Below are 26258 nucleotides of genomic sequence, written 5' to 3' on the forward strand. Positions count from 1 at the left end.
CACAGGGTCTGGCTCCTGCTGAGGGAACAGCCAGCCACTGAGATGTGGCCACCTCAAGAGGGAAGAGGAATCCCAGCAGGGTGGAGGTGTTCTGAGCGGGCAGGCCCCAGGCCCTTGGCAGGCCCTACACCCCACGCAGGCAGGGAGGGAGGGAGGGTGCTCGGTACTCTGGGTCAGCACGCTGACTTCGCGACCAGCTTTTTGCTGCCATGCTGGGGTGGGCAGGGGAGAATCTTGAGCTGAACTGTCGCATCTATCGTCTATCATCAGCCAGTCAGGGCTCTGCCCCCCAGGCTGCTGCTCAAGCCCCTGGGGAGGGAGTGCTTAGGGACCCAAAGGAGGGGCACGGGGAGATTCGGTCCTGTGCCCCCACTTCCGTCCCTCCACCCACACCCGCCCAAGCTCTGCCCCCACAACCCTACCACAAAACCCCAACCCATCCTACCTCCTCTCTCCAAGCTCCACCCACCCCTGGCGGAGCCGGTGACTCCTCCCCGAAAGTCCCCGGTCCCCTCGACAGTCACCACTGCCACCCATCTTACTCCAAAGGGTTTATTGAGACAAGTTTCACGTACAAGTCAGGGCGGAGGGAATGGGACTTATAAACAGGAACCTGGGAGGGGGGCCTGGGGGCACAGGGAGGAACCCAAAACAGAGTGAAATAAATAGAGGAAGAGAGTGAAGGGTCAGGAGCGGAGACGGACAGACTATCACACAGTGATTACAACATGGGGGGGGGGGCTCCATTAAAATCCCATTTATTTATACAGATATACAGGGAGTTATGGGGGGCCCAGGGGACCCCACTCCACCCTCCATGCCCTGCGGAGGGGCAAGAGAAGGCTATCTCTCCCCCCATGGGTGACCCCATGGGGGTTTGGGGGGCTGCCCTTGGAGGAGTGTTGGGGGAGGTAGGGTCGGGCGCTCCCCCGAGGGCATCACCTGCTCCCCAGGCAGTTACTGGCCTTGGCGGCCCTGGGTAGTGTCTGGAAAGCTGTGCTGAGGGACCTGAGGGGAGGGGGATTACTGGGCACGCTGGTGGGGAGATGGGAGGCCCCAGCAGGGAGGACGATCTCAGCCTGTAGCTGGCTCCAGGGCCCCAGCAGACCCAGAGCAGGGGTTTGGGGCGCCTCCCGCTCAGCTCCCACCCGGGGCCAGGGAGGAGGAGAGGAGCGGTCAGGGGTTCCAAAAGAGAACCCGGCACCTTCTGGCATCTTGGAAAAGTTGAGCCCCAAGGACACCCAGGCCTGGATGTGCGGCTCCCGAGAAGGAAGCTCAGAGACCCGGAGTGGGTGCCAGGGTAGAGGGAAAATTCCCAGAGACCACGCTGGAGGGCGATTCCTGAAGGAGGCCACACCCGGTGGGAGGCCGTGGGAAGGGCCTCCTGGGGAGAGGGCCGATAGCACCACCAGGCCCCAAGGCAGGCAGGAGGCGGCTGGGCCTCGGGGCCTCCAGACGGAGGCCGGGGTCACCTGCGGGAGACAGAGGAGAGGGGAGGCTGGACCACAGTCTCCAGGGTGCCAGAGGTGAGGCAGTTCCGGCCCTTCCTCTGAACGCCGGGGGGCCACCCTGGCAATTCTCGCAGGGCATCCCAGCTAGGGTGTCGGGATTTGGCACCCTCCAGAAATGCCAGGCGGGAGTGAGGGTGCCCGGGGCTTCTGCCCTCCCAACCCAGCCTCCCTTCCTCCATCCCCTCACCTCAGTCCCACTGCCCGGCCCCACCCCCCAGCCAGCTTGGCGGCCTGGGCTGGAGGGCCAGGTGGGCATCATACGAAGACCTTGGCCAGGGCGTCGGCGCCTGCGCTGGCGATGAGGGCCTTGCTGGGGTGGCAGGCGACTGCGTGGATGGCCTCCTCATGCTTCTTGCGGTGGGCCGTGATCTCCTGGACACACGTCTTGTTGTCCAGGCTCCACAGACGCAGCGAGCAGTCGTGGCCTGTGCGGGTGCAGGAGCAGGAGGGGCTGTCGCTCAGCAGCTCCGGGTCCCCCAGCTCCCCGCCCAGACCTGCCTCCTGAACCCGGCCTCCCTGGAGACAGCTGAACCGCCCTGGGCCATCCTGTCAGGCCAGTGCCTCCTCCTCACCCCCCTGGGGAGTTTCAGCCCCTTCTCCATCCGCCCGAGTCCCAGCCACGCCATCGAGGAGCAGTCACTGGGGCTTGGTGTCTTTATCCACAAATGGCAGGTGCCCCACTGCTAAGAGTCCCCTGTCTTGCGGGGACTGAGAGTCAGACAGGCCTGAACGTCAACTCCTGCAACCCGCTGGGCTGTGACCAAGTGAAGTGACTTCTCTAGGCCCAGTTTCCACATGTGCACGGTGGGGGCTCCAGTACCAACCTCATTCAAATGCAACAGGGCCGTGTGGGAGCGCGCCTACCGTGGCTCCGGTATCCCCACCCCCGTGACCACTCTAACCTGCCACAGAGGGGCTCCTGAGCCCTGCTCAGACAGCACTCCCACCAGCGCCCCAGCCTCACGGAGCCCCCGAGCACTCCTCTCCGGCTCCTGCTGGGAAGGGCAGGTGCCCTCACTCCTGAGGGGCCAGGAGGCCCCTGACTTACTTCCTGACATCAAGAAGACACCATTGGGGTCCACGGCGAGGCAGGTGACCGCATCCAGGTGGGCAACCATAGAGTGCACCGATTTCCCTGCAGGGAGACAGGGGTGGGCAGCAAGTTACTTTTCCACTCTGTGCCCAGCCTGGAAAGGTGTAGGAGCTAGCGGGGACACTGAGGTTCCAAGGTAGACTGACCAATCTCCCCCTCTGAGCAGGGCTGACCCCGCCCCCCACCCGCACAGGTGAGCGGGGGCTGGGGAGGCTGGGCCTCACCTGTGCGGTTGTCCAGAAAACGGATGCCTCTGTCGTCATGGGCGGTGATGGTGAGGGGCTGGCTGGGGTGACTCACCACCTGGTTGATCTGGGTTGGGCCTGAACAGGAGAGAAAGCAGAAGTCAAGGGGGGCGGAATCAGGGAGACCAGGAGGAACAAAGACAAGAGGAGAACGGCCATCCCATCCCTGTCCTCTGCCGAGATGCCGAGCGGGGCTGGGCGCCCCAGCTGCTCCCTCCAGGGCCCAGGGTTTCTCCATTTGTGCTGTGGACGCTGTGTGGCCCCGGGGCGAGCAGGAAGGATGGCGACAGTGAAGGCAGTGCTTCTGCTCCACTGAGCGGCCCACAGGGGAGCCCCCGGGATGTCTCTCCCCCAGCCCTCCGGAGATGTCCGTAAGGGCACAGTGACTGGGACTTGATGTCCATCCTGCTCGGAGCCCCGCAGAGGGCAGGGCAGCCACTGTCCACTGACTGGGCAACAGGTCACCAAAGCCCCAGGAGAAACTGGGGCCCTGGAGGCATTCAGGCCTCAGCCCCTGGCCCTGGGCACCCCCTTACCACTGTTCCCCCGAGAGTCCAGCGTGAGGAGGGCACTGCCAGCCTCCAGGTCATACAGAACGGTGTCGCCAGAACGGAAGGAGGCCACGATGTGGGCAGGCTCGGTGCTGGTGAAGGCCACTGAGGTGGGGGTCCCGTGATCTGAAGGCAGAGGGGACAGAAGGCTGCCAACAGCCCCGCTCCTGCCCTGTGGCGGGAAGCCTGGGCCCCGGTCAGAAGTCGACCTCCCCTGGGGCCTCCACCCCCGGGGTGTCACAGCCCCCCGCCCCACCCCTCACCGCTGGCTGTGGAGAAGGTGCAGAGGCAGGTCGGGCTGCTGCTGCTGGGGTCCCAGATGCGGACAGAGCCGTCGGCAGAGCAGGAGGCCAGGCGCTGGGAGGCAGGGCTGAAGGCCAGGCCCCACACCGCGTCCCCGTGGCCCTCCAGGACGTGGCTCAACACGCTCGGGTCTGGACCCGCCAGAGTGGGGAGAGGGCTGCGTCAGGGCCTCTGCCCAGCTCCAGCTCGGACAGCCCAGCAGCCCCACTCTGCCGAGTCACCCTCCCCCTGCCCCGTCCTTGTGCCCTCAGAGCTGCTCAGGCTCCGACCACGGGCCGGCCGTTCTGTGAAGGTTTCAGGCTTTCAACGCCCCCAAAGTGGAAGCTCCAGAGGTAGGGATGATCTGGCTCCCTGCCATTCCCCCAGGCCCGTGACAGCGCCTACCACAAAGCCCTGCGCGGGACATAACTTTGAGGACTCAGTTAAGGGGATAAGGGCCGAGACTTCTGAAGCCTGGCCCCTGGAGTCAGCCCCACCCTCTGTCCCCGCAGTCTTTTCTTGCCCATTCTCTCCTCCAAAGCTCTGTGGTCATTCCCACCATGACCTCCCTGGTCACTTGGGTCCATGTGGGGTGCTCTGGCTGGGCCCTGCTGACACCCAATGTGTGACAGCCTGCCTGGTGAACAGCAGACACTGTCTGGGGCTGACCCCTGATCTTTGACAGGGTGAGACGATCGTGAGAGGAGACACAGATCCCCAAACTCTGCCCCGACATGCTGCGGCATGGAGCCAAGTGTGATCAAAAGCATTATCAAAAGAGGTGTCAGAGGGCAGGGACACGGACACTGAACCAAGGGGACGGTCCGCTCACTTCTCCACTTATCAGTAAACCCTGTAGCCCGGCCCAGCCAGCGTCTGCACCTCCCCGGCCCTGCCGGCTCCGCTCCACCACGCAGATGCAGGCGGAGACCGCGGGGTGCTGCCAGGGCCCACTACGCCTTCGCTTGGCTTTGCCCAAAGCTCCAGCCCAGTGAGCTGCTCTGTGCACCACTCACCCACCACCCCCTCGCTGCCTCGTTCATCTGACCCTCGGTCACGTGCTGAATCACCTGGGTCGTGGCTTCACCAGAGCCGGAGCCCTTGGTGCTCCCTCCCGAGTTCTCGAAGTGCGAAGCCTGGGTGCTAAGGAACCAAGAGGGCCCCGGAGGCAGGTGGGTTGGGGAAAGGAAGACGGGAGGGAGCTGTCCTCACCGTAACCGTCGTAGGGGTCCATGTTGAGGTCTGGAATCTTCCAGCTGTGGATGCGGGCGTCTGCCCCACCACTGTAACAGTATTCACTGTGGCTGCCCATGGCCACGGCCAACACGGGGCCCCTAGAAGATACCGAGGTGGGCTGAAGGGGGCGACCAGACACTCCGGGCTCGCCTCCTCCCCTCAACGAGACCGCTAGCGTGTTTCAAGGCTGCTGAAAAGGAACCCGGCATCTGGACCTCTGGTTGGGCCACCCAGGCTAGCTGCCCGCCCCCAGCCTCCCCCCACTCCTCTAAAGGCTGTGCCGAGAACTGGCTGCAGGGCACTGGAAGTCTGCAGGGCGCCAGGAGCGGGTGGAGTGTGTGCAGAGGGCCACGGGGACCTGGAGCCTTTGGCTGCCCTGCCGTCTGCCCTGGCCCCCAGGATGGCAGTGAGCGGGCCGGGGGCAGGCTGCCACGGGGGCAGGGGCGCTTCCCTACCTGTGAGCCCGGAAGGCGTGGATGGGCTCCACGTCTAGCGCAGCATTCCTGCGGGCAGGCAGAAGAGCCAGGGTCACCCTGCACCCCCATGCCCGGACTCCCCCACCCAGCCCTCCACCCCGGGGCTGCTGCCCTCACTTCTTGGCCGTGACTGCCTTCTGCAGGTTCCAGAGCTTGAGCGTGCCGTCCTCAGAAGCGGTGAGCAAAGCCGACTGGCTGTGGTGGAAAGCCAGGGAGCGGATGCCATCGTAGTGAGAACGGAGGGTGAATTTGGGGTTCCAGGTCTTCTTGAAGGCGTCTTTGCTGTCAGACAGCTGGGGTGGGGGAGCTGCCTCAGGGTCTGCCCATCCCAGCCGGCGGTCCCCACACCCAGCCCTACATGAAGCGGCACGCGGCACACGCGAGCCTCCGGGCCGGGCCGCACCGCTTCCTTCTCGCCCGCCCGCAGTGCCCCCTCACTCGCTCTGGGAGTTCCTGCAGTGTGCAGGGCCCGTGCTAGCTTCTGAGGAGGCAATGGTGAGCCCAAGCCCTGGGCTATCCCCGTTCAGGGGGAGTGTGGGGGAGATGGTCAGAGATGGCCTCCATCACAGAGATGATTAACAAGCAGTGCTATGAATTTCAGATGCACTGAGAGGAGGCACCGGGCAACCCGTCCCCATCTGTGCGGGTCAGTAAGGCTTTCCTGGGGAACTGCCGTGTGACTAGATAAATGAAGGGGAAGAGGGCGGAAACCGAACGTGCGAAGTCCCTGAGGCAGAGGGAGCAAAGGCGGATCTCGAGCTGCGAGGAGGCCAGGGACGCAGCAAGTGAGGGAGAGCGGCAGGGGAAGAGGCCTGGAGGGCTGGCCCACACTCAGGAACCTGCTGCTCCTACTCAGGGACGGGGCGGGGGTGGGGGGGGCGCCCTCGGGAGGGTTTAGAGCAGGGGAATGGCCCAGGTTGTTCTGGCTGCTCCATGGCGGGGGCGCCGGGCTGGGCAAGAGGAGAGTGGCTGCAGAGAGAGGCGCGAAGAGGTCCCCAGGAAAGTCTCCCAGGGAGTGGTGAGGCAGACCTGACGCGGGGCGTGCAGAAGGCGACCAGCACACCCGGCGGGGAGAGACCGGGGAGCAGAGTCCACAGGCCTCTGGGGGAGAGTTCCCGAGACACCACCGAGGGCCTGATGGATCGTGGTGTCACTCTCGAGGTAGGGGACCCAGGGAGGGCCCCTGGGGAAAGGAGACGAGCAGACTGTCAGGCAAGCATCAGTGCCCTGCCCTAAGACGGGGTGCACCCCGACAGACCCCCACCTCTGGGCTCTGTCCCTTGAGGTCATCGCTTCTGCCACAGTTGTTCTGGACTAGAGGGTCTACCCCATCACGCGTATGTAGCTCCGGGGCGGGGGTGTCTTCATTTCATTTTGGGGGAGCAGAAGAACCCTGCATCTGCCTGCTCAAACTCTCCCAACCCGCCCCCTCACCCCCAGCGTGCCTAACCTGGCTGAGATCATCAACCACATGGAGTCTCGCTGGAAGCTGCGCTAAGCGTCCTACCACAGGAACAAGCTCACACGCGCCCGCTTCAGAGATGCCCGGGGAGTCCGCGGCCTGGCCACAGACCTCAGGTTCGGGACACTGGCCCTGAGGCCTCTCTGCACTCCAGCCCCACTGCCCCACCAGCCTCCACTCACACCAGATCAGCCTGATTTTGTTTGTGTTGTTTTGTGGCTGGAGGTCACCTTCCCGTCCACAATCCCTGCCTCCTGTACAGACTCCAACCCGCTCTGCCCCAGCCCAAAGGCACCTGCCGCCTCTGATGCTGTATTTGGACTCAGCGCCCCTTTGCCCCTGCTTTGTGCCCACGGTGGGTCCTGGATTTGAGGTGCATGGAAGCCTGGGGTGGGAGGGAGCGTCGCTGAGAGGAGCAGCCTGGCAGCGTGACTGAAACCCAGGCCCCAGAGCCTGCCAGGCCAGGCACCTCAGTGACCCCGGTAAGTCCCAGCGCCTGTCTGCATTGGCACCCCTGTGACACAGGCTGAGCTGGCGAATGATCTCACACCGTCCTGCTGAGCGAGGGGCTGGGTGCAGGTGGGCACCCGGCCAGAGCTCAGCCAGTCCCGGCGCTGCACCGGAGGCCTGGGGGGGCCTGCGAGGGGTGGGGCACCCCAAGGACTTACATCACAGCTGAGGTCGTTGTCGTTGGTGACGGTGAGATCTGCCAAGTCCCCCAGGCTCACCTCCCCGCCCCCGATAGTGTCCATGATGAAAACGTCTGAGGAGAAGCCAAAGGAACCTGGTAGGGGGAGGGGAGGGAAGGGGCAGAGAGGGGCCGGGGGAGAGAGAGAGAGACAGAGAGAGGCAGAGAGAGGTGAGAAGGGAGACAGAGAGGCAGGGAGAGGACAAGATCAAGAATCACAGCTGGAAAGAAAGAAACAGGGAGAGCCAGACAGACAGACAGGGCAGGACAGACAAAAAGAGAGGGAGACAGAGATAGACAGACGAACTTTTGGGACAAGGAGGCTGCAGACCAGAGGCTGGGCCTCGACCCTGAGGACACAGAAGCCCGGGGCTTAGCTTCTGCAGCCTCCCTCTGCCGTGGGCCCCTCAGGACTGGGCCAGGGTGCAGAGGCCGCTTACCTTCGTGGGGCCGGGGCTGGGGGGTGCCAGGAGGCGGGCCAGTCACTTTTGGGGGCAGCCCATCCACATCCCGAAGGTCAGCCAAGATCCCCTGGAGTTTGACCCGCCGGCTTTCTGCAGGCATAGGGCGCAGGCAGGCAGGCGTCACTGACCGGCCACTCAGCCACGTGGGGAGGGTGCTCTCCTGCCACTGTGGGGGGGCCGGAGAGCCCTGGGCTCCGAGTGGGGGTGGGGGACAGGCGGAGGAGACAGACGGAGAGGGGACCCTCCATGGCCTCAGTCCCCTGCCATCCTACGTGACCCCGGGGGCCTCAGAGTCACAGGACAGGAAGCGCTGCCCCCCTGCCTCCCCCGTGCTGGGTCTGCATCCTGTCCCCCCTCCCCTCCCCATCCCTGGGGGGTGGGAGGGCTGGAGGCCCTGCCTCAGGAAGAGCCGGGCCTGCCTGTGACCCCCTGAGATTTTCCAGGGAAAGGGAGAGGGCCTGGCCACAGTGGTGCAGCTGCCGGCTCTGCGGGGCCACTCTCCTCTCAGGAAGCGCATCCGGCCGGTGGGGACCCTGGGGCAGGAAGCAGCTGCAGGCCGCAGGCAGTGGTGGTGCCCGCGGCGAGGAAGGCCGGCGCAGACGCCCCAGCTCACCCAGTTCATGGTGGGCGCCCTCTGTAGCACACCGCCGCGGGTCAGGCGGGCCCTCCCCGTCCTCTCCCGAGCCCAGGAAGTCAAACTCGCTGATAGCGTCCTCCGAGTCGTCCTCCTCGTCTTCATCCTCCGTCTCAGGGGCCAGGGCCTTGGATGGCAGCTGGGGCGCGGAGACCAGCAGAGAGCTCAGGGCCCCAGCCCACTTGCTCGCCCAGAGCGGGGAAACCAGCGTTCCTGCCTGCGGCCCCCAGTCCCACAGCCTGCCGCCGTGCTCCCCCTACTGGAAGCCCTCGGTGGGGCGCCAGCCCCCAGCCTGGCTCTGGAGACCCCTTTCGCTGCTGCCCGCAGGGACCCCTACACAGGGCCCTCCTCCTTTCACTCAGGCTGGTCCTGCTCCCCCGTGCCCTGCCTCCCAGCCCAGTACACTTCTCATGAAAAAAAGTAAGATAATATGACAACCTGTTTTGGGGGCAAGGGAAGCTATATGTGGGTGTATGGGTGTGGAAGGAGACACTATAAAGTGAAATCAGATCCACGGCTACAACAGTAATGATGATGAACACTTACCACAGTGCCGGCCTCTCTTGAGTTACTCAGTGCACTCATCAGCTTCGCACATATGATTTCACAACCCCATGAACAGTTATCAGTCTTCTAATTACTATCCCCATATTACAGATTAAGGAAACTGAGGCTGAGCAGAGTGAAGCCCCTTGCCCCAGGTCCAAGCCATTCCACATACATCAAAGACAAGCTTTGGGGTGTGAGGTTACCTGGGGGTCTCCAAGTCTTCCTGATAACGTCCTATACTGGCTGCATTTTTATTTTCTTATATAACGAGCAGGAGCTACTTTTAGAATAAAAAAATACCCCAGTTCTTCCTTTCTGAGAAACAGAACGCTGGGCAAGTAAACAGAGTCTGCTGAGTTTTCCCACAGTCGGTCGTAACCAGGGTTGAAAACCAAACCCTCATTTTCCTCAGTCCATGAGCTTGGACCCCATCCCAGGCCTGTGAACTGAGGGGCAGCGTCGCACCTGCGTTTCCCCACCAGACACCTTTGAGACGCAGCCTCATGAAGTGACATCTCGCACGTAATCCTTCAGCCTCCCATTTCTTACGCATCACTATGTTTTACGTCAAGTGCCATCTGGGAGGGAGCTGTATGCTTGGCACTTCACAGACTGCACTTAGGTCGCTTAAAGAGAGTTTCAGAGTTTTCAAAGACCGTTTGGGTATCTGAGTTCTGCTTTCAGTGCTGGCTTAGGACTCAGCCCGCCCTCAGCACTGGGACTCCGGGCCCAGTGGACTCAAACACTACCTCTTCCAGGAGGCCTTCCCCCTCCTCAGCGTCCCCAGCCTGGACCCAGGTTCAGTCAGGCTGTGAATTCCTCCGGGGTGCCGGCGACTCCATCCCAGAGGCTCAGCACCCCAAGCTGGGTCTCGAGGGTATGGACATGGAGGTGGCTGCACTAGGGCATCTTGAGCGGCCAGCCTCTGGCCTGTGTGGGAGGAGCGGGGTGGAATGTGACTGCCTTCGCCTTCCTTTCTGGGAGAAGACCTGGCCTGCCCAGAGAGAGGACGGTAGGGCTCAGGCCCTGAGAGGGGCCTCGCTTCTCTCTCACCACCTGGGACCATCAGTGCCACGTGTCTACCCAGTGTGAACTCATTTATTTTTCAAACATACAGATTTTATTTACTTATTCATTTATCTTTGGCCCTGCCATGTGGTGGCTTATGGGACTGCAGTTCCCTGAGCTGGGACTGAACCTGGGCTGCAGCAGTGAAAGCGCCGAGTCCTAACCACTGGACTGCCAGAGAACTCCCAGGACTCATTTTAATAAATTCCTCAACAACTCAGAAACAGACTACCAGCCTCTGAGGCTGAAACCATGACAAAGAGAATCACGTGCCCCCGGTTATAGAACCAGGCCAGTGGCCACTCTGGGAGGCACTCATGAATCTCGGTCTGGTCACTGAAGGTCAGCTGGTGGAGACAGAGGCCTGGGGAAGCGTGAGACCCTGCACAGGGAGCCGCCTGACAGGGCGTGTGGGAGAGACGTGGGGAGCAGGAGAACATTCCTAACAGGAGTGCAGGGGAGAGGGGAGGTTTCCCAGAGAGGGTTGAGGGAAGCCTGAGAAAGGAGTGGAAATCCACCAGGGGGCAGGAGGGACCAGGCGCTCTGGACTCGGAGACACCCTGCTCTTCCTGGAACCCCAGGGCCAGGGCTCCGGCTCCGGGCGCTCTGTTCCCCTCAGTGTGGTCAGTGAGCGCCTGACCTGCGTGGGCCCCTGTGCTGAGCCATGGTGGGGGCCCGGGATACAGAGTGGAGGCCAGGACAGGCCTGACACCAGACAGGGAGGACCTAGGGTGGTCCCGGTCAGGATGGGGCAGCCCACAGGGGTGAGTCAGAGAAGGCTTCTTGGAGGAGGGGGTGTCTGAGGCGAGTCTGAGGAGGGAGGGCTGGAGTTCAGGTGGGAAGAGCTGCTCAAGAAAAGCCCCCGAAGCTGTCTCCTCTCCCCACAGGCGCCCCTCATGGGTGTGTGTACCTGCCCGTGACTACCTATAAGCCCACTGCTGGCCAAAAGCTCCTCCCTGCAGGGACCAGGCCTTGGGGTCTCCATGTCCTTGCTGCCAGCACAGAGCCTGGCCCACAAGGCCTACACTGACAGGCGAGACCAGGCCCGCCTGAGGACAGCGCCGTCACGACGGCAGGAGCACTGGGCTCCGGCAGTTCAGGAGCAGGGTTGAAACGTGGTGGGAGACCGACCTCCAGGCCAAGCTGAGAAGACCTGGACTCTACCCTGTGAGCAGTGTCCCTGGGCCTGGGTCCTGCCACCACCAGCAGACTGGACACTCGCATCCTACAAAGTGCTCCCAGAGCCCCCCCAACCTGACTCCAGGCTAAGCTGGGGGCTCGGCCACATCCGCTAAGGGTGCTGGGGAGGGAAGAGAAAAGACCCACACAGCCCCTGGCTTGGGGAGCTCACAGTCTATTGCAGAAGACAGAGCCGGGGGCGCGTCAGAACATTTCCAAGTCTCACTGTGGTCTGGCTGGCAGGAAGGAGAACTCGCCATGAGAGGGCGTCTCGGGGCTGGCCTGGCCTGGAGATTCAGGAAAGGACTCTTGGAAACGTCAGAGCCCAAGGAAGGAATGTGGAGAGAATGACGGGGGTACAGCTGGAGAAGGGGTTGCCCTGACGAAAACGATCGAGGCGCCTCGAAAGGAACCAGAGGCCACAGCATGGCTGGCAGGAGCCAGGGACGTGGGGAAGGGATGGAGCAGCCCTCAGAGGAGCCAAGCACGCCCCTGGAGGCCCTCTGCTACGGGGCTCCCCCTGGGGGGGGCGGCGCGCTCACCTTCACACGCTGCTTCCTGTGCTGCTGCGCGCCGTCCAGCTCGTCGTCCTCGTCACTGTCATCGTCCTCGCAGTGCTGCAGGAAAGGGATCTGCTCCAGCACCGAGCCGCCCAAGCGCTCTCTGCCGTCCTTGCCAGCCGCGTTCCTGCCCAGGACGGGGTGGGGGAGAGGGGGAGGGGTCAGTCCTGCCGGGCGACAAAGCTCAGCTGGGAGCGCGCGGAGGCTGGGGGCCGGAGCCTGAGCCCAGGGGAGCCTTGACTCTGACCCCGCAGGGGGCTTGTAGCCCAGCCTTGGCTGGGCGCACCCTGGCTGGACCCCTCACTGAGCTCTGACCCTCCCCAGAGCAGTTCCAGACCAGCCCGCTACCCTGACCACACATCCCCCGCGTGTGCCCAGTCAGACAGAGAGCTGGTCGAGATCGCTGCTGACTCCGCAGCCCCCGTCACCACGGCCGAACCACGCGCACAGAGGGCAGAGCATGCCAGAGACACACCCGGTGGCAGGGAAGCGGAACCGGTCACCCCGTGACCGCTCGGGCCCCTCACAGCCTGCACCCTCTCCACCGCCAGACAGCGCTGCCCATCCACCTCCAGGCCTGCTGTTGAGTGGCTCCCTTGGGATGGCATTTGCCACCAAACGTGACTCCAGGGCACAAAGGAGGGCAGAATTCGAAGTTCAGATTAAAGCAAACGGCCTCCCAAAAGGAGGCTGCCACTGGGCTGATACTCTAAGCGTTCTTGTCAGCTGCCCGGGCGAGACGGGTGCCACTTGGTAGAGACCTCCCACCCCTGGGGTGCCAGTCCAGTCCCCAGACCTCACTTCCCAGCCTCCCTGCCCCTCTGGGGGCCTCCACACGTGAAACAGGCTCCTTCCTTGGCACCATCTCCACACCCTCTGCCTCAGTGACTGCCCAGCCTCATAGTTTTCAAGCCCACCTGTGTGCTGGTGAACTGCAGATACATTTACGAGTCAAATGCTGCCCCTACCTTCGCCACGGGGGCTCACACAGACACCTCACACTCCACTCGACCTGAATGGCCCCCTTGAAGCCCCCCACCCAGGTCAGCACTGCTCCCAGCTGCTCAGACCCCACCCTCCAGTCACCCCAGTTTCTTTGCCTCTATCCCCACAGCCAGTCCTTTCGTTATCGTCAGCTCCTGCTGAAAACCTGCTGAGAAGCGGACTGGCCTCACCCCTCCACTGCTGACGTCCACTGTCTCTGGCCTGGATGTCTCCAGGAGTCTCTGATCGGCCCTCCCTGCTCCCAGCCTGGCCCTCGGTTAGCCTCTCCATCTCGAAGAAGACCAAGCCTATCAAGCCAGACCAAGCCAGATGATGTCACACCCTGGCTCGAAACCACAAGCCTGTCTCCAAGCTCCTCATCGTGGCCCGTGAGGCCCGCTGTGATCGGACTCTTGAGATCTCAGCCTCACCACAGACCGCGGCACCACATGCTGGCAGCGCTGCCGCCACGCCGGCCTCTGCCTGCTCCTGGGCATGCCAGCCCTCTCCTGTCCTGGACCCTTTACCAAGAACACTCCCCTCCCAGCTACTCCGCTGGCTCGGCCCCCACTCCATGCAGTTCTCTGCCCAAACGTCATCCTGTCCTAAGCAGTACTGCTTCTCCCATCTCTTTCTCGCTTAAATTGAGATTTTTTTTTTCTTTTTTGATGTAGATCGTTTTAAAAGTCTTTACTGACTTTGTTATACTATCGTGTCTGTTTTATGTTTGGGCTTTGGGCTGCGAGGCATGTGGGTGGGATCTTAGCTCTCGACCTGGGAAAGTCTTAACCACTGGACTGCAGGGAAGCCCCCTCCCATCGCTTTCTCACTGCCTTTCATAGACCTCTTCACGTCATCAGCAATTTAGTTATTTTCTGACAAACAACAGCTACTGATGAGAGAATGAACACAGGAAAGCTCCCCGGGGAACAGTGACCACATGTCGTGCTACGCTCCCCAGGTCCTGGTGTGGGCCCAGGGCTGCCTTCAGCAGGGACTTGGCGTTTGATGGGGAGCGTGCAGGCCGGAGCTTCAGGCAGGGCTGGACCGGAGGGGAACTGTGGAGTACATCAGCACGGAGGTGACGCGAGGGGAGGGCCACCCGGGGGGACCCAGGACACAGCCTGCACATCCTGTAAGGGATGGACAGAGGGTTCTGGAGCAGAGGAACCCACGATACACTCCAGAAAGGATGCGACCCCAGATCATGGACCGGCCTCATGGAGGGGGGGTGGTGGGGAGACACCCTCCAGAGCCCAGGGCTCACCTCTTGATCTGCTCCTCAATCTGTTTCACCAGCAGTGACTCCCCGCCGCTGAGCCCCCCAGGGGCCGGCGGGGCCCTAGGGCCCCCTTCGCTGGGCTCGGGGGCCCCGTTGAGCTCTAACGAGCGGCCCAGGAGGGCGCGCACGCGCTTGGACCGCATGTCCAGGATCGTGTCGGTGTAGCCGACCTCTTCCAGGTACCTGCGGGAGGCAGAACGAGGACAGGTCGGTGGGGGAGGCGGAACCGGGGTGGGTCAGGCACCACATGGCTCCTTTCTATATCGCAGGGGCAGATGCAAGCTGGGCCAGCCCTTTTGGAGAAGCAGCTGAAGGCAACACAGAGCAATCTCACATAAGCGTTCCCCTGACCCTGCTGCTTCCCCTTCGAGACTACTCCCAGTGGAAGCCTTTCTACGTGGGCATCATGCTGTCGCAGATGCTCGCAGAGACAATGTACATTTGGGGGGCCTAAAGGCAGGGGCCGACCCACATGTCTGCTGATGAGGATTGCGGAAGTAAACTGCTGGTGGGACAGTAGGCACAGGATGAACGCGGCAGAGTGCCAAGTGCTCACTGCGTGCTCAGTTGCGTCCGATCCCTTGTAAGCCCGCGGACCGTAGCCCACCAGGCTCCTCTGTCCAAGAATACTGAAGCAGGGTGCCGTCCCTTCTCCAGGGGATCTTCCCGACCCAGGGACCGAACCCATGTCTCTTAATGGCTCCTGCATTGCAGGCGGATTCTTTACCACTGAGCCACCTGGGAAGCCCAAAGAGGAGAGGGCCTGCTAAATAAATAGCACAACAGAAATTGTAAGTTAAGTGTTCCTTACAATTCAAGTGTTCGTAGGAAAAAAAAAGCATGTGCCTCTAAGGATAGACCACACACAAACACACATTTGCATCATGCCCCGCACCAGGCCTAGAAAGAAACGCACTGAACTTCAGAGCAGTGATCTCCTCTGCGGAGTGAGATTAGCGATGCCAGTAGGAACTTCTGTCATTTACCCTACACACGAGCATTTATTACCCCCAGGATTACAAAATCTGAAGCCAGCTGAGACTGGCCTAAGGGCTAAAAAAACGGAAAAAATTCAACTATGGGTATCTGTGGCTTCAAATCACTGGAGACAGGAATCCCTGGCTGGTCCTCAGGGGGCGCCCGCAGAGCCTTTTCTGTTGACCGTGACCTTGCCCCTTGGGCAACAACAGACACACCATCTTGGGCACGTGTGTGCCTGTCTTGAGGCTCCCCTGCCCCCACCACCAGGGAGAGGCAGGGGAGGCAGGGAAGGTGGGGTGCAAGGAGCTGGGCTCGGGGGACGGGTTCCTAAGATCACACGTCAGACCCTCCACTTATTAGCTGGGACCTTCTGCACAGATGCCCTCTCTTCACCTCGTTTTTTTCACCTGTGAAAATGAGGGAAACACTAGCAGTTACACTGCCCGGGGATTTCCGTGAGGAATCCTTGTGTGCCGGGCGTTTAGCCCAGTGCTGGGCACATAACAGGTACCTGGCAGGCGTCGGCTGGGACAATCCTGTCATCACTGCCTGCACGCCCTTTAAGCTACCAACTGCAACTACCCTCTCTGACGTTTAGCATAAGGAAATCAAGGATACGGACAAATAACTTCCTGGTGTTTGTCACACTGTCTATTAAAAAAATGCCTTCAACAAAATACACAAGAAGAGACTGGCCACAGGAAGTTATGATTATCCACATAACAGACGATTACATGGGTCTTGAAATGATGCAACATAACTAATTTACGCAGAAAAACGTTCAACACTTAAAAGCAATGCCTTATGAAACAATACAAAGGGGGAACCCCTGCTTTTATAAAACACACAGACACACAAATACATACATACAGAAGAGAAAGCCTGTGTGTCAAAATGTTTACAGGGGCATGAAATTCCCTGGGTGGTGGAATTATGGGTGATTTTTGTTCTTTTCTGTGTTTTCCTGTTTCCCAAGTTTTCTATAACACACATATCTCTCTAATGAAAAGCAAAAAAAATTTAACATTATACCCTGGGGGGGAATAAAGGGCATGTGGGATTGCTTTCCAAGTGTGGGGGTCCCCCAGGGCTGCCTCCTGCCAGGAGTCTTCCCGCGCTCCGCCCCCACAGGGTGAAGGGCCCTCTCAGCTGTGGCCAGCAGGGATCCTGAGAGCTCTCGGTCCCCACTGGGGACAGGAAGGACTGTGGCGTCCCCGGGCTTATCTCCCCGGCCCAGCCTCCACCCTGGCCCGGCGCGCACTCACTGTCGGAGAAGCTGCCGCCCCTCCTTCCACACCAGCGGGCTGTTCTCCAGGGTGACCGACTCCACGGGGCCATTGGAGACTGCGGGGTGGAGAGAAAGGAGGTGGGCTGTCTCGAGGGCACCACCCAGGCGCCCACCACCTCCTCCACAGGCCCTGTCCTCATCCTCAAACCCAAGTCGATCACTGCGGAGCCACGTGCCGGGAGGGCCTGGAGTCCCCCTCCCCCCTGCCCTCCTCCTCTCCGATCTCTTTGGGTCACTCCCCAGACCGTCCCCGGACTGTCTTCAGACCCTGTTCTGCTGTTTCCCCACACAGGAAACGGGCTGGGCTCTGAACGAACGGGCAGACAACTGGCCCGCCTCGGCCGCTTCCCGGCTATGTGGCCTGAGCAGGTCGGTTTACCCTCTGAGCTTCAGTTTCCTCATCTGAGAAACGAAGTTAACAATCACAGCACCACCTCTTGGGACTGCTGTGAGGACTGAATGAGGCAGCCTGTTTACTTTCCTCATCAAATATTTACTGGGCATCTATTATGTGGCCGGCTAGGTGCCTGGACTGTATCGGTCAACACAGACCCCTGTCCTTGGGGAAGGCGCTCTGGTCGGCGTCCGACATGAAGAACCACGGCCACCGTCAGCCTCACCTTGTGAGCACACCACTCTCTTCCATGTCTCCGCGCTCCTGGACACCCTCCCTACTGCCCCGAGTGTGGACTGATGCCTCTTTCTAGGAGCTCCGACTCCCAGAGGCCTCGTGTGTCTGTCTGCCTCAGACAGACAGAGGGACAGCGGGCAGGACTCCCAGGCCTTCCCTGCCCCCTGCCCCCCCAAGACTGGGCACCAAGAATGAGACCCGACCACTCCCGGTCCCAGCCAAGCTGCTCTCCGTGGAGCATTTGAGGCTTGGGGGTCCATCTCTGCTCTGTCATGCTAGGTTTGCAGGGGGCAGGCGTGCGGGAAGGATCAGGCTGGCGTGGGTACCTGGTTCCGACAGTTCTGGCTTCTTCTCCCCCTGGTTCAGGTCTGTCCCGAATTTCAATTTATGGTATTTGGCCCTGAAAGGTCAAATTATGAACGAATGAGAGGCACCGAAGCGTCGACAGAGCCAGCCCTCGCCTCCAGAATCCCAGAGCCTGGGTTCTCGCTTTCCTCCGCCCTCCGCCCTGCCCGACTGGGAAGCAGCCGTGGCGGAGGCGGCAGCACAGATGGCACCGTGGCGAGCCCGCTGCTGGGAGCCGGGCACACCAGGCTGCCGTCCCAGCTCTAGAGTCCTTGAAGAAGTCCTCTCCCTCCAGAAGCCTCACCTGCACCCATCAGGCCCCTGGAAGGGAGGGATGAGACAAGGACTGTGTGGCGTCTGCCACGTGGTGGGCCGCCGCCATGAAGAAGCCGTTGCTCGCGGTCTGCCCTGAACCCCACCCACGAGGGCCTACTCTGCCCCCCTCTCCTGGACCATGCGGTACTGAGTGATGGAGGAGAGGATGCTCCCAGGGGCTCGACCCCTGAAGGCAGGCAGCCGGGGCATGGCAGGGCTCACCTCTCCTGCTTCAGCGCATATTCCAGCATCTTGATCCGCCGCACCAGGTCCGTCTTGAGATTCTCCTGCCCCTTCCTCTCTCCCTGAAGGAAGGCCACCTGAGCCTGCGGGCGGACAGAAGAGGGCGGGGAAGAGCAGGGCTCAGGCTCACCGACCTGTGTCCCGTGCTCGCTCGGAGCAGGCAGCTCCAGCACCTCCACCCCCGGGACACACAGCAGCCAGTTCTTCAAGCGTGGAGACCCTGAGCCAGGGTTCAGCGGAGCAATGAGAGGGCGGCTGGATCTGTTTCCCTGTCACCCGCGATGAAACGACTGAAGAGAGACTAAATGGGAACAGCTTGGGGCTCCCTGGGCCCCCACCTTTGGGGAGAAGGTGGGGGCGGTAGGTATTAAGAGCCCTGGGCGCCTCCTCCCCCACCCCTAGGCAGGTGCCGTCCCCGAGGTGGCTGTGGGAGGTGGCATGGCACTGTTCAAGCAGAGCTTCTGTCTCTGGGGGGTGTGGGAAGCTGCTTCTGGAGTCTAGGGACAGGAGTGGGTGGCTTGGCTCAGCTCCCGCGCAACAGCTTCGCCGCCTGACCTCCATGGTGGGGACCAACCGTCCTAGGGGAGTCGGCCCAGAGGAAGGCAGACGTGTCACAGACATGACCCCAGGCCCCTGCCAGCCACTTCACACCGTCTGCTGGCCCGGTCTGTCCCCATCTGCTCTGGCCTGTCAACAGGCCTTTTGGAGACACCAATGGCCTTCGAGGCAGGCTCCTGGCCCCCGACCATGTTCCGGAAGCCCAGTGCCAGAGCCCTGAGTGCCGTGCTCTCCCCTGGCTTCCCCTCAAGTGCTCCTCTGACCCAGGCTGGGACCGCCCGAGCTTCAGACCTGGCTCGGCCACTTCCGCGAGGCACAATCTTCGGCCCTCTCTGAACCTCCCCTTCCCCTTCCCTCTCTGAACCAGCCCTCTCTGAACCTCCCCTTCCCCTTCCAGAAAATGGGGCTCCTGAGAGTGCCCCTCAGAGTGCCTGCCCCTCACGTGTTAGGTTGTTCTCAGTCCAAAGCCTGGCACAGACGAAGGGCTAACAAATGCCAGCTCCCACCTCTTGTTATTTTTATTCTCTCAAAGTACTTAATTATTTGGTTGCACTAGGTCTCAGTTCTGGCATGCAGGCATGCGAGATCTTTCCTTGTGGTCCACAGGCTTCTCTTGTGGGCTTAGCTGCCTCGCTGCATGTAGAATCCCAGTTCCCTGACCAGCAATCAAACTCGCATCCTCTGCTTTGGAAGGCAGATTCTAAACCACTGGATCACCAGAAAAGTCCCGGGGCTCAGTTCTTCACAGGAGCTAGGATCCCTGAGACCTGAGACCACTGAGCAGAGGTGTCTGTGGCTGACAGGCCTCCTGCCCCCCTGGCAGCTGCGTCGTCCTGGAGCCAACCCTCACACATCATGTGCTTGCTGAAGAACTTCCGCAGCTCCCTCAGGAGCCCCTAGACACCTTTGCCAGGCGGTGAACATTCCCAAAGCCTTGCTCCAGGACTGTCCGCGGTCAGTGGCCTCTCAGATACCCATGAACATGCTTCCTCCTCGGCCTGGGGCTTGAGGAGCCCTGACCTCCCTGCCCTGGGCATTTGTGCCCCACATGGCCCTGTGCCCAAATGCCTCCCATCACTGGCCTCCTGCTCCAGGGACCAGGTCTCTCCCTCAGGTCAGCAGAGAATCACATGTGGGCTGAGCACTGCTGAGCATGAGCCTGAGCGCAGGGCCAGAGGAAAAGGCATACTCAGACACTGCCAGCGGGCCACAAGTTCACAAACCCCTCCAGCGGGCAATCTGGCCATATCCACAAACATGTCAAATACACACTCCTTTTGTCTTAGCATTTCCACTTCTAAGAAGTTTACCCCATAAGTATAATTGCAAGGATAGACTTCCTTCCTTTGCGTATATTAACGCACAACAAAAGTATCTTTCATTCCCTCCATAAATGCTTACTATGCATCAGATACAATCCTGGACACAGAACTGAACAAGATGAAGCTCATATTTTAGAGGAGGGTGTGGGACCAGCAGTGAACAAATAAACACCTGTCGCAGGTGTGCTACGGAAAATAAACCTCACCTGTCCACTGAGAGAAAGGGACTCCTCCCAATACTTCTTTTCCCTACACTTTAAATCAACACATATGTACATAAAAATCCAAGACCAGACAGGCAGACATACATGTGATCAACATCTTCAGAGTCTGAATTTATGTCCTTCGTGGATCTTCTCAGCCACCCAAATCAATGCTGTCTGGAGTTTTAGAAGGTGATGGGAGTGGTGGAGAAGACGAGGTTGATCACCAAACACACGCCCCGGGTTCCCATCTCCCTGCGTCCTCGCCCCTCTGGGCTTCCATCCACAAGTTTCTGCTGCCAGGTGCCTCCCCTACCTGCTGAGCCCACAGGCGCTCCCCACTGGACACTGGTGACCCACCCGTGATGGGACAGGTTCAGGGTGCAGGGCAGGCGGAGTAACAGAGAAGATAAGCACCTCCTGCTCCCACAGAGCCCTCAGTCCAGGGCATGGGCCGGCACGAGCAGCCACAGCTGACACAAGACTCGACTCGGACCCCAGGAGGGAGCAGAGGAGGGTGGGGAGGAGGGACACCTAGGTGAAGAAGTGACAGTTCAGCTGAGACCTGAGCTTGGTTAGCAGGGGGCCAGGGGCGGAGCGCGCAGCTGGTAGAGAGCGGCAAACTCTAAAAAGGCCAGCATGGCTCCATCTGAGAATGCGTAAAAGGGTTGGTGAGGGAAGTCAGAGAAGCTTGTCAGCCTTACAAAGAATCACAGATCATGCAAACAAGTTTGAAATTCACCTTAGGAGCACAGGGGAAGCTATGGAAGGGCTTTTTCAGCAGAGATATCATCAAACTTGCTCAAATTTGGGGCAGGGAGAGGGCCAAGCCAAAGGCCTAGAAACCAGTCACAGAAGGAGGCAGATCCCAGGGAGAAATGACAGGGGCTCAAACCAGGATCAGGCAGGGGGGGTGAGGAGTGGGTTTAGGGTACTAAGGAGGTGGCCCTCACCTGTGGGGGAAGAAAGTGGAGGGGGAGAAGCAGGGTCAGAGTCACGCCCAGACCTCACACCTGCTCCCCCCCCACGGCCCCCCTTGCTCCCTGAGCGCCCATCCAGTGATGACGGAAGAATATCACTCTGCTCTGTGGTCCCCTCCCCAGTTCCTCCAGCAAAGAAAGGAGAAGGAGGACCAGAAACACGTGGGTGAAGGGTCCTGAGCTGGTGGAATGCCACAGAGAGGGGAAGCGCTGGGGGCCTGGCCCTCCCACCCTGCGCACACCTGCGGTCACAGCCACATGGCTGCGGCTGCCTGACCTGCCAGGCCAGCAGGCAAGGCTGGGATCTGGAAGTTCTCTACCCAACCAGCACCTCCACCCACTGCCACTGAGACAGGGCGGCCGCCTCTCCTCCGGCTGTTCCCTCCCCATCCAGGCGGCACAGTAGGAACCTGGCTATCTCAGTCCTCCCGCAAGCCCTTGCTGACTCTCCCCATCCCAAGCTTTCTGTCCCACCCCTCCCGGTCCCTTCAGTACCATCTGGCCCTGTGTCTCCTGCACTCCACTCCCTCCTCCCCAGGCTCTGGCAGGGTTGAGTCCCTGTGGATCCCTCAGAGCTCCTTGTGAAGCTGGTGGGGGTGGGGGGTAGGGGGCGCAAGGGGCAGGGACCAGCTCCCCATCTTCTTCACCTGCAGCAGTGTACTCGCTGCCCCTCCTCATCCCTGAATGTCCAGTCAGACCCCGACCCCACCCCTCAAGGTTCCTCTTGTCCTCAAAAAAGCTCACTGCCCTTTGCAGAAGTGCCACAGCCACACCACTGAAACCTCAACTGCGTGTGAACCTCTGTAACCCCCTGCGCAAACCAGCCTTCTCTGTTAGCCTGGAAGTTTCGGAAGGGCAGAAACCTCACCACCTCCTTCTCTGAATCCCCCCACGATGCCAGCTTCCTGCTCCCATCTTCCAGGCGCCTCCTGGCAGGACCTCCCAAGAAGTTGCCTTTTCTGCCATTCCCCCACACTGACTGTCTGGTGCCAGGAGCAGCTGCACAAAGAAGCTATTTGGAGAAGAGGTATTCGGGGTTTATGGGGAAAATCTGACGCAGTCCAGGCCTTGAAGGCTCTCGCGGGAGAAGTCACACCTCTCTAAGTGATAAGTGCTCAAGTAAAAGTGTATAAAAAGAGGTGCTGCTGCGGGGAGTGTAAATGTGGGACAACTTGGCAGAACCAATCACCAGTTTATAAACACATCTATTCTACCACCGCACCCGTTTATTCTGCTGTACACTCACTCAGGAGGGAATATGAGGACAGTCCCTGCGGCCACTTCCAATGGGCAAAAAGTGGAAACTACCAACAAATCCATTAAGGGGACACAAACTAAATGAGCTGTGGCACAGACACTGGCGGGGTGCAGTTCCCAAAAATAATAAGCGCTCTATGTGCTCATATGAAAGAAACTCAAAGATATATAAGTACGTGAAAATAAGTCACAAAATGATGCATGTAATAGGATGTAAAAGGCAGGAGGAGAAGGGGACGACAGAGGACGAGATGGCCGGATGGCATCACCGACTCGAGGGACACGAGTCTGAGTAAACTCCAGGAACTGGTGATGGACAGGGAAGCCTGGCGTGCTGCAGTCCATGGGGTCACAAAGAGTCAGACACGACCGAGCGACTGAACTGAATAGGATTTCATATATTACACACACAGAGCTGAATTACTTTTATAGCAATAATAGGGTTTCGGGGAGTGGCTCTTTCCCTTCTCACTCACTTGGGGGTGTGTGTACATCTATACACACAGGCACTTCTGAGATCCTTGAAATGTACTAATGTAACAGAACAATAACAACAAAGGAGTACAAAGTAAATGACGCTGGAGCCTGGACACATCGTTCCTCTTGCTGGTCTCAAAGGTGAGGCAGCGTCGTGGTGGGTGCTGTAGGGTACCCTTGTCTGCTATGACCGCCTGGATGACCCTGGGAAGGTCACTGAGCTTCCCTGAAACAAGCTTGTCATCTGTCCTGGGCGTCAGACGGCTATGGGCTTGAAAGTCCACAGACCACCCCTGCCACCCACAGGCTATGATCCTTGATATACTACTGACCTTCTCAAAGTCTCCACTTCCTCTTTTATTTTTGAAAAGGAAGGGAAGGGGAATAACATCCCTCACCCTCCCAGAATGTTGCAAGGACTAAGTGATACCATGTATCTGCTGTGTCTAACACAGTGTCTCCCCCATAATACAAACTCAATAAACAGCAGCTGCTATTATAATTGCTAAATAAGGGCAACGTCCTTGGCCCTGTCTCCACAATGGGGGTCATTGAGAAGATCTAATAAGACGTACAGATGGGATATCATAGCAAGGGGTACTTACGTAAGGCTTTCTCTCCCACCCTAACCCCAAGCCTCAGCCACCACACAGTGAAGATCCCTTTGGGGGTGGGAGAAGTGTGGGATGCTCTCTTTAATCATCCTAGAGAGAAAATTCTAATCTGGTTATTTACTTGGGTCCCCACCTCAACCAGATATGAAACAGCAACTCAAAAGAGGAAAGACCAGATGCTAGAAGGAGATACCGACTTCTGCTAACAATGCCCCAACCCTCCAAATCCTCGCCACTGGGATACCCAGGCTCCTCAGGACACTCTGCCAATCGACCCACACTTCTCAAGGTCACAAAACCCAGCCCAGCTCCTCAGCCTCTTCCAAACATCTCAGGACACCTTCCTCCCTGAATCTACTCCACAAACCATAGGATCTTTTCCCAGAAACTTCCACAAACACCTCCCACCCCAGGATCCTTCTTAAATGTTTCCTCTGGCTGTCTTCCTGCTCTACAAAAAGGCTCCCCTTGCCATGCCCCAGGTTCCCCGATTCCTCTTCACTGTCTCCATCCCACCGCCCCTCTCCACAGCTGGCCAAGTTTGACCCTCCCATACTCCAGTTCGGGGGTTCTCCATCTGACATCCCACACACCTCACCTCCCACCTCACGGCGGGGGCCCCCACATCCCCAAAGAGTTTCGGCTCTCCGTTCTCTTCCAACACAGGCTCCTGGCTCACGTCCTGGCTCCATCCGTGCTTCCAACCCTGGGACCCCTCCCCTGCACTCGGAAGCCAGGCCTGCCAGGGCTCCCCAAAGTTTCCTCCTCAGAGGAGAGGACACACACCTTCACGCCCCCCACCTCGCGCCCGGAGACCCTGCTCCGCATCCTTGGAGTCCTCAACACCGCCGTCATTCAGTCCCTCCAGTCCAAACGCTCCGAAACACACACGCGTCCCGGGCTCCCTGACTTCCTCTCTCGACTCACACGGGCTCCCCGCCCCGCTCTCGCCCCCGGCTGATCCCAGTCACCCCCGACGCCCCCTCTGCCCCCCTCCCGGGGTCCATCGGGCTCCGCCTCCGGCGCGCACCTGGTCGGGGGCGGAATGGGGAGTCCCTCGTGCGGCACCCTGGGAGCTGCTGGCTCACTCGTAGGCAAGACCCCTCATCCCCTCCCAACGCTTCGCGGAGCTCTCCTGGGGCCCCTCGGGGCTCCGCGGCCGCTCTCCCAGGAACCTTTCCGCCGGCCGGCTCGCTCCCACTTCCAGCAGGCCCGCGTGCCCCGCGCCGCCTCCTCCCGGCGACCGCGCGGGCCGCCCTCCCGCCGCCGGCCGCCCCTCGGCCGGCCCCTCACTCCGGCTCCCGGCCGGTCGCCGTCCCCGCCCGCCCCCCCGGCCGTCCCGGCGGCCATTGCTCCAAGATGGCGGCGGCGGCGGCGGCGGGTGAGGCTGGGCCGGGCGGGCGGGGGCCGGGGGTCCCGGGGCGGTGCTCACCTGCAGCTCGGCGCGCTCGGCCTCCCAGCGGGCCTTCTCCGCTTCGAAGCGCGCCCACTCGTGCTGGATAAAGTGTAGGATCCCGGGCAGGCTCAGGGGCTCCGGTCCCGCTGCGGGACCCGGGCTGCCTCCGCCGCCGCCGCCTCCCTTGGCAGCCGGGCCGGGCCCGGGGGCGGGGGCGGAGACCAGGGCCGCCCCCGTCGGGCCGGGGCCCGCGCCGGAGCCCAGCGGGCGGCAGGAGGAGGCGGCGGCGGCGACGGCGGCGGCCGCTCGCTCCTCCATCATGGAGGCCCCGGGGCCGGCCCGCGCGCCCGCTGTGCCTCGCGCGCCTGCGCGGCCGCGCCAGCCCTCGCGCGCGCGCTCGGCGGGGGCCGGGGGGGCGGGTGACGGGAACGAAGTCGGGCGCGCGCCTCGCCCACCCGGGTCGACCCCGAAGGCGCGCGCGTGGGAGGGGGCGCGGGGCGGAAAGGGGGCGCGCGCCCGGAGGAGGGCAAACGCGACCCAGGCTCCGCGCGAGGGTCGCCCCTGGGAAACGCGGTACTTGGGGGGGGGGGACCGCTTTCTACCCCCCTCCTCCCGTTTCACCCCAAAGAAAGACTCTAGCCCTCTCCAGACCCAAATAGCACTCCTCCACAATCACTGTCACTCTTTGAGGGAAAGAACGACCACCAGGGGTGGTTTCAGCAATGGCCCCATCCTGATTTCTGGCCCAGGTCGGTTGTCATGGTAACTCCTCCCAATCTGGAACACCCTTAGCCTCCTCTCCCTTCCACCTTTGTGGTTATGGAGCTCCAACTCTCTCCTGGCCCTGCACCAGGAAGAGGTTGCTAAGGTAACCCAAGTCTCTGGTGGTCCTTATGCCCCTACCCACATCGGTTACTATGGCAACCTCACCGAGCACTCAGGTAGAAAGGACCCCAGCCCCAAGGACAGTGCTGAGGGAAGCAGCTCTTTCCCAGCCCCTCCCCCCAGCCACACAGTTTGCATTACCATGGTAACCATCTCCCCTTTCCCATCGTGGGAGGTCTGTGGACCAAACCAACCAGGTGTTTTTATTTAGAGGAGATGCTCTGCTGAGAAGTAGTTGCTATGGTTACAAGGCCTGGACCATCCCCAGAGAGGTGAGAAACAAGCAAAGCCAAGTCCTGGTTACTATGGTAATGGGGGCAGTCCCCCTTCCAGTGACCCTAGGACCCACCAAGGTAAAGGACATTTTAAGATTGTCTCTCAGGATGGAGTGGATCTAGGGAAGGGGTTGTCATGGTAACACCTGTCACTTCTAGTCTTACCTTGCTGGACACATTTATGAAAGAAGAGGTGGTTATACATTGCTATGACATCCTTCCCA

General features: G+C 60.6%; 1 protein-coding gene across 2 annotated transcripts; it reads right to left on the reverse strand.

Annotated features, from left to right (window-relative positions):
- Nucleotides 1–756: 756 nt before the first annotated feature.
- Nucleotides 757–25195, reverse strand: STRN4 (striatin 4). Of its 2 annotated transcripts, none has more exons than XM_068992954.1 (18): nt 24911–25195; nt 18047–18150; nt 17491–17564; nt 16511–16589; nt 14250–14447; nt 11981–12125; nt 8622–8781; nt 7985–8098; nt 7525–7619; nt 5512–5687; nt 5374–5421; nt 4895–5016; nt 3664–3834; nt 3386–3526; nt 2829–2927; nt 2560–2646; nt 1699–1936; nt 757–1472 (listed from the first exon to the last, which is right to left on the reverse strand). In XM_068992954.1, exons 1-17 carry the CDS (start codon nt 25193–25195, stop codon nt 1767–1769), a joined length of 2268 nt encoding a protein of 755 aa, XP_068849055.1. In that variant the 3' UTR covers nt 757–1472; nt 1699–1766. The 2 variants fall into 2 exon arrangements, with proteins under 2 accessions (XP_068849055.1, XP_068849054.1); XM_068992953.1 differs by having other exon boundaries at nt 7525–7640.
- Between the last annotated feature and the right edge of the window lie 1063 nt (nt 25196–26258).

The sequence above is a fragment of the Capricornis sumatraensis genome, chromosome 20 (genome assembly GCF_032405125.1).
Source record: "Capricornis sumatraensis isolate serow.1 chromosome 20, serow.2, whole genome shotgun sequence".
Classification (NCBI taxonomy): Eukaryota; Metazoa; Chordata; class Mammalia; order Artiodactyla; family Bovidae; genus Capricornis; species Capricornis sumatraensis.

What these genes read in the sequence shown, in the direction of transcription:
- STRN4 (XM_068992953.1), bottom strand. Translation starts at nt 25,195, where the DNA reads ATGATGGAGGAGCGAGCGGCCGCCGCCGTCGCCGCCGCCGCCTCCTCC. An exon ending in ACAGGAAGCAGCGTGTGAAG is followed by an intron (nt 8,782 to 11,980) that starts GTGAGCGCGCCG and finishes TCCGCGCCCCAG; the next exon opens with CTGCCATCCAAGGCCCTGGC. An exon ending in ACAACGACCTCAGCTGTGAT is followed by an intron (nt 5,688 to 7,524) that starts GTAAGTCCTTGG and finishes CCCCCACCCCAG; the next exon opens with CTGTCTGACAGCAAAGACGC.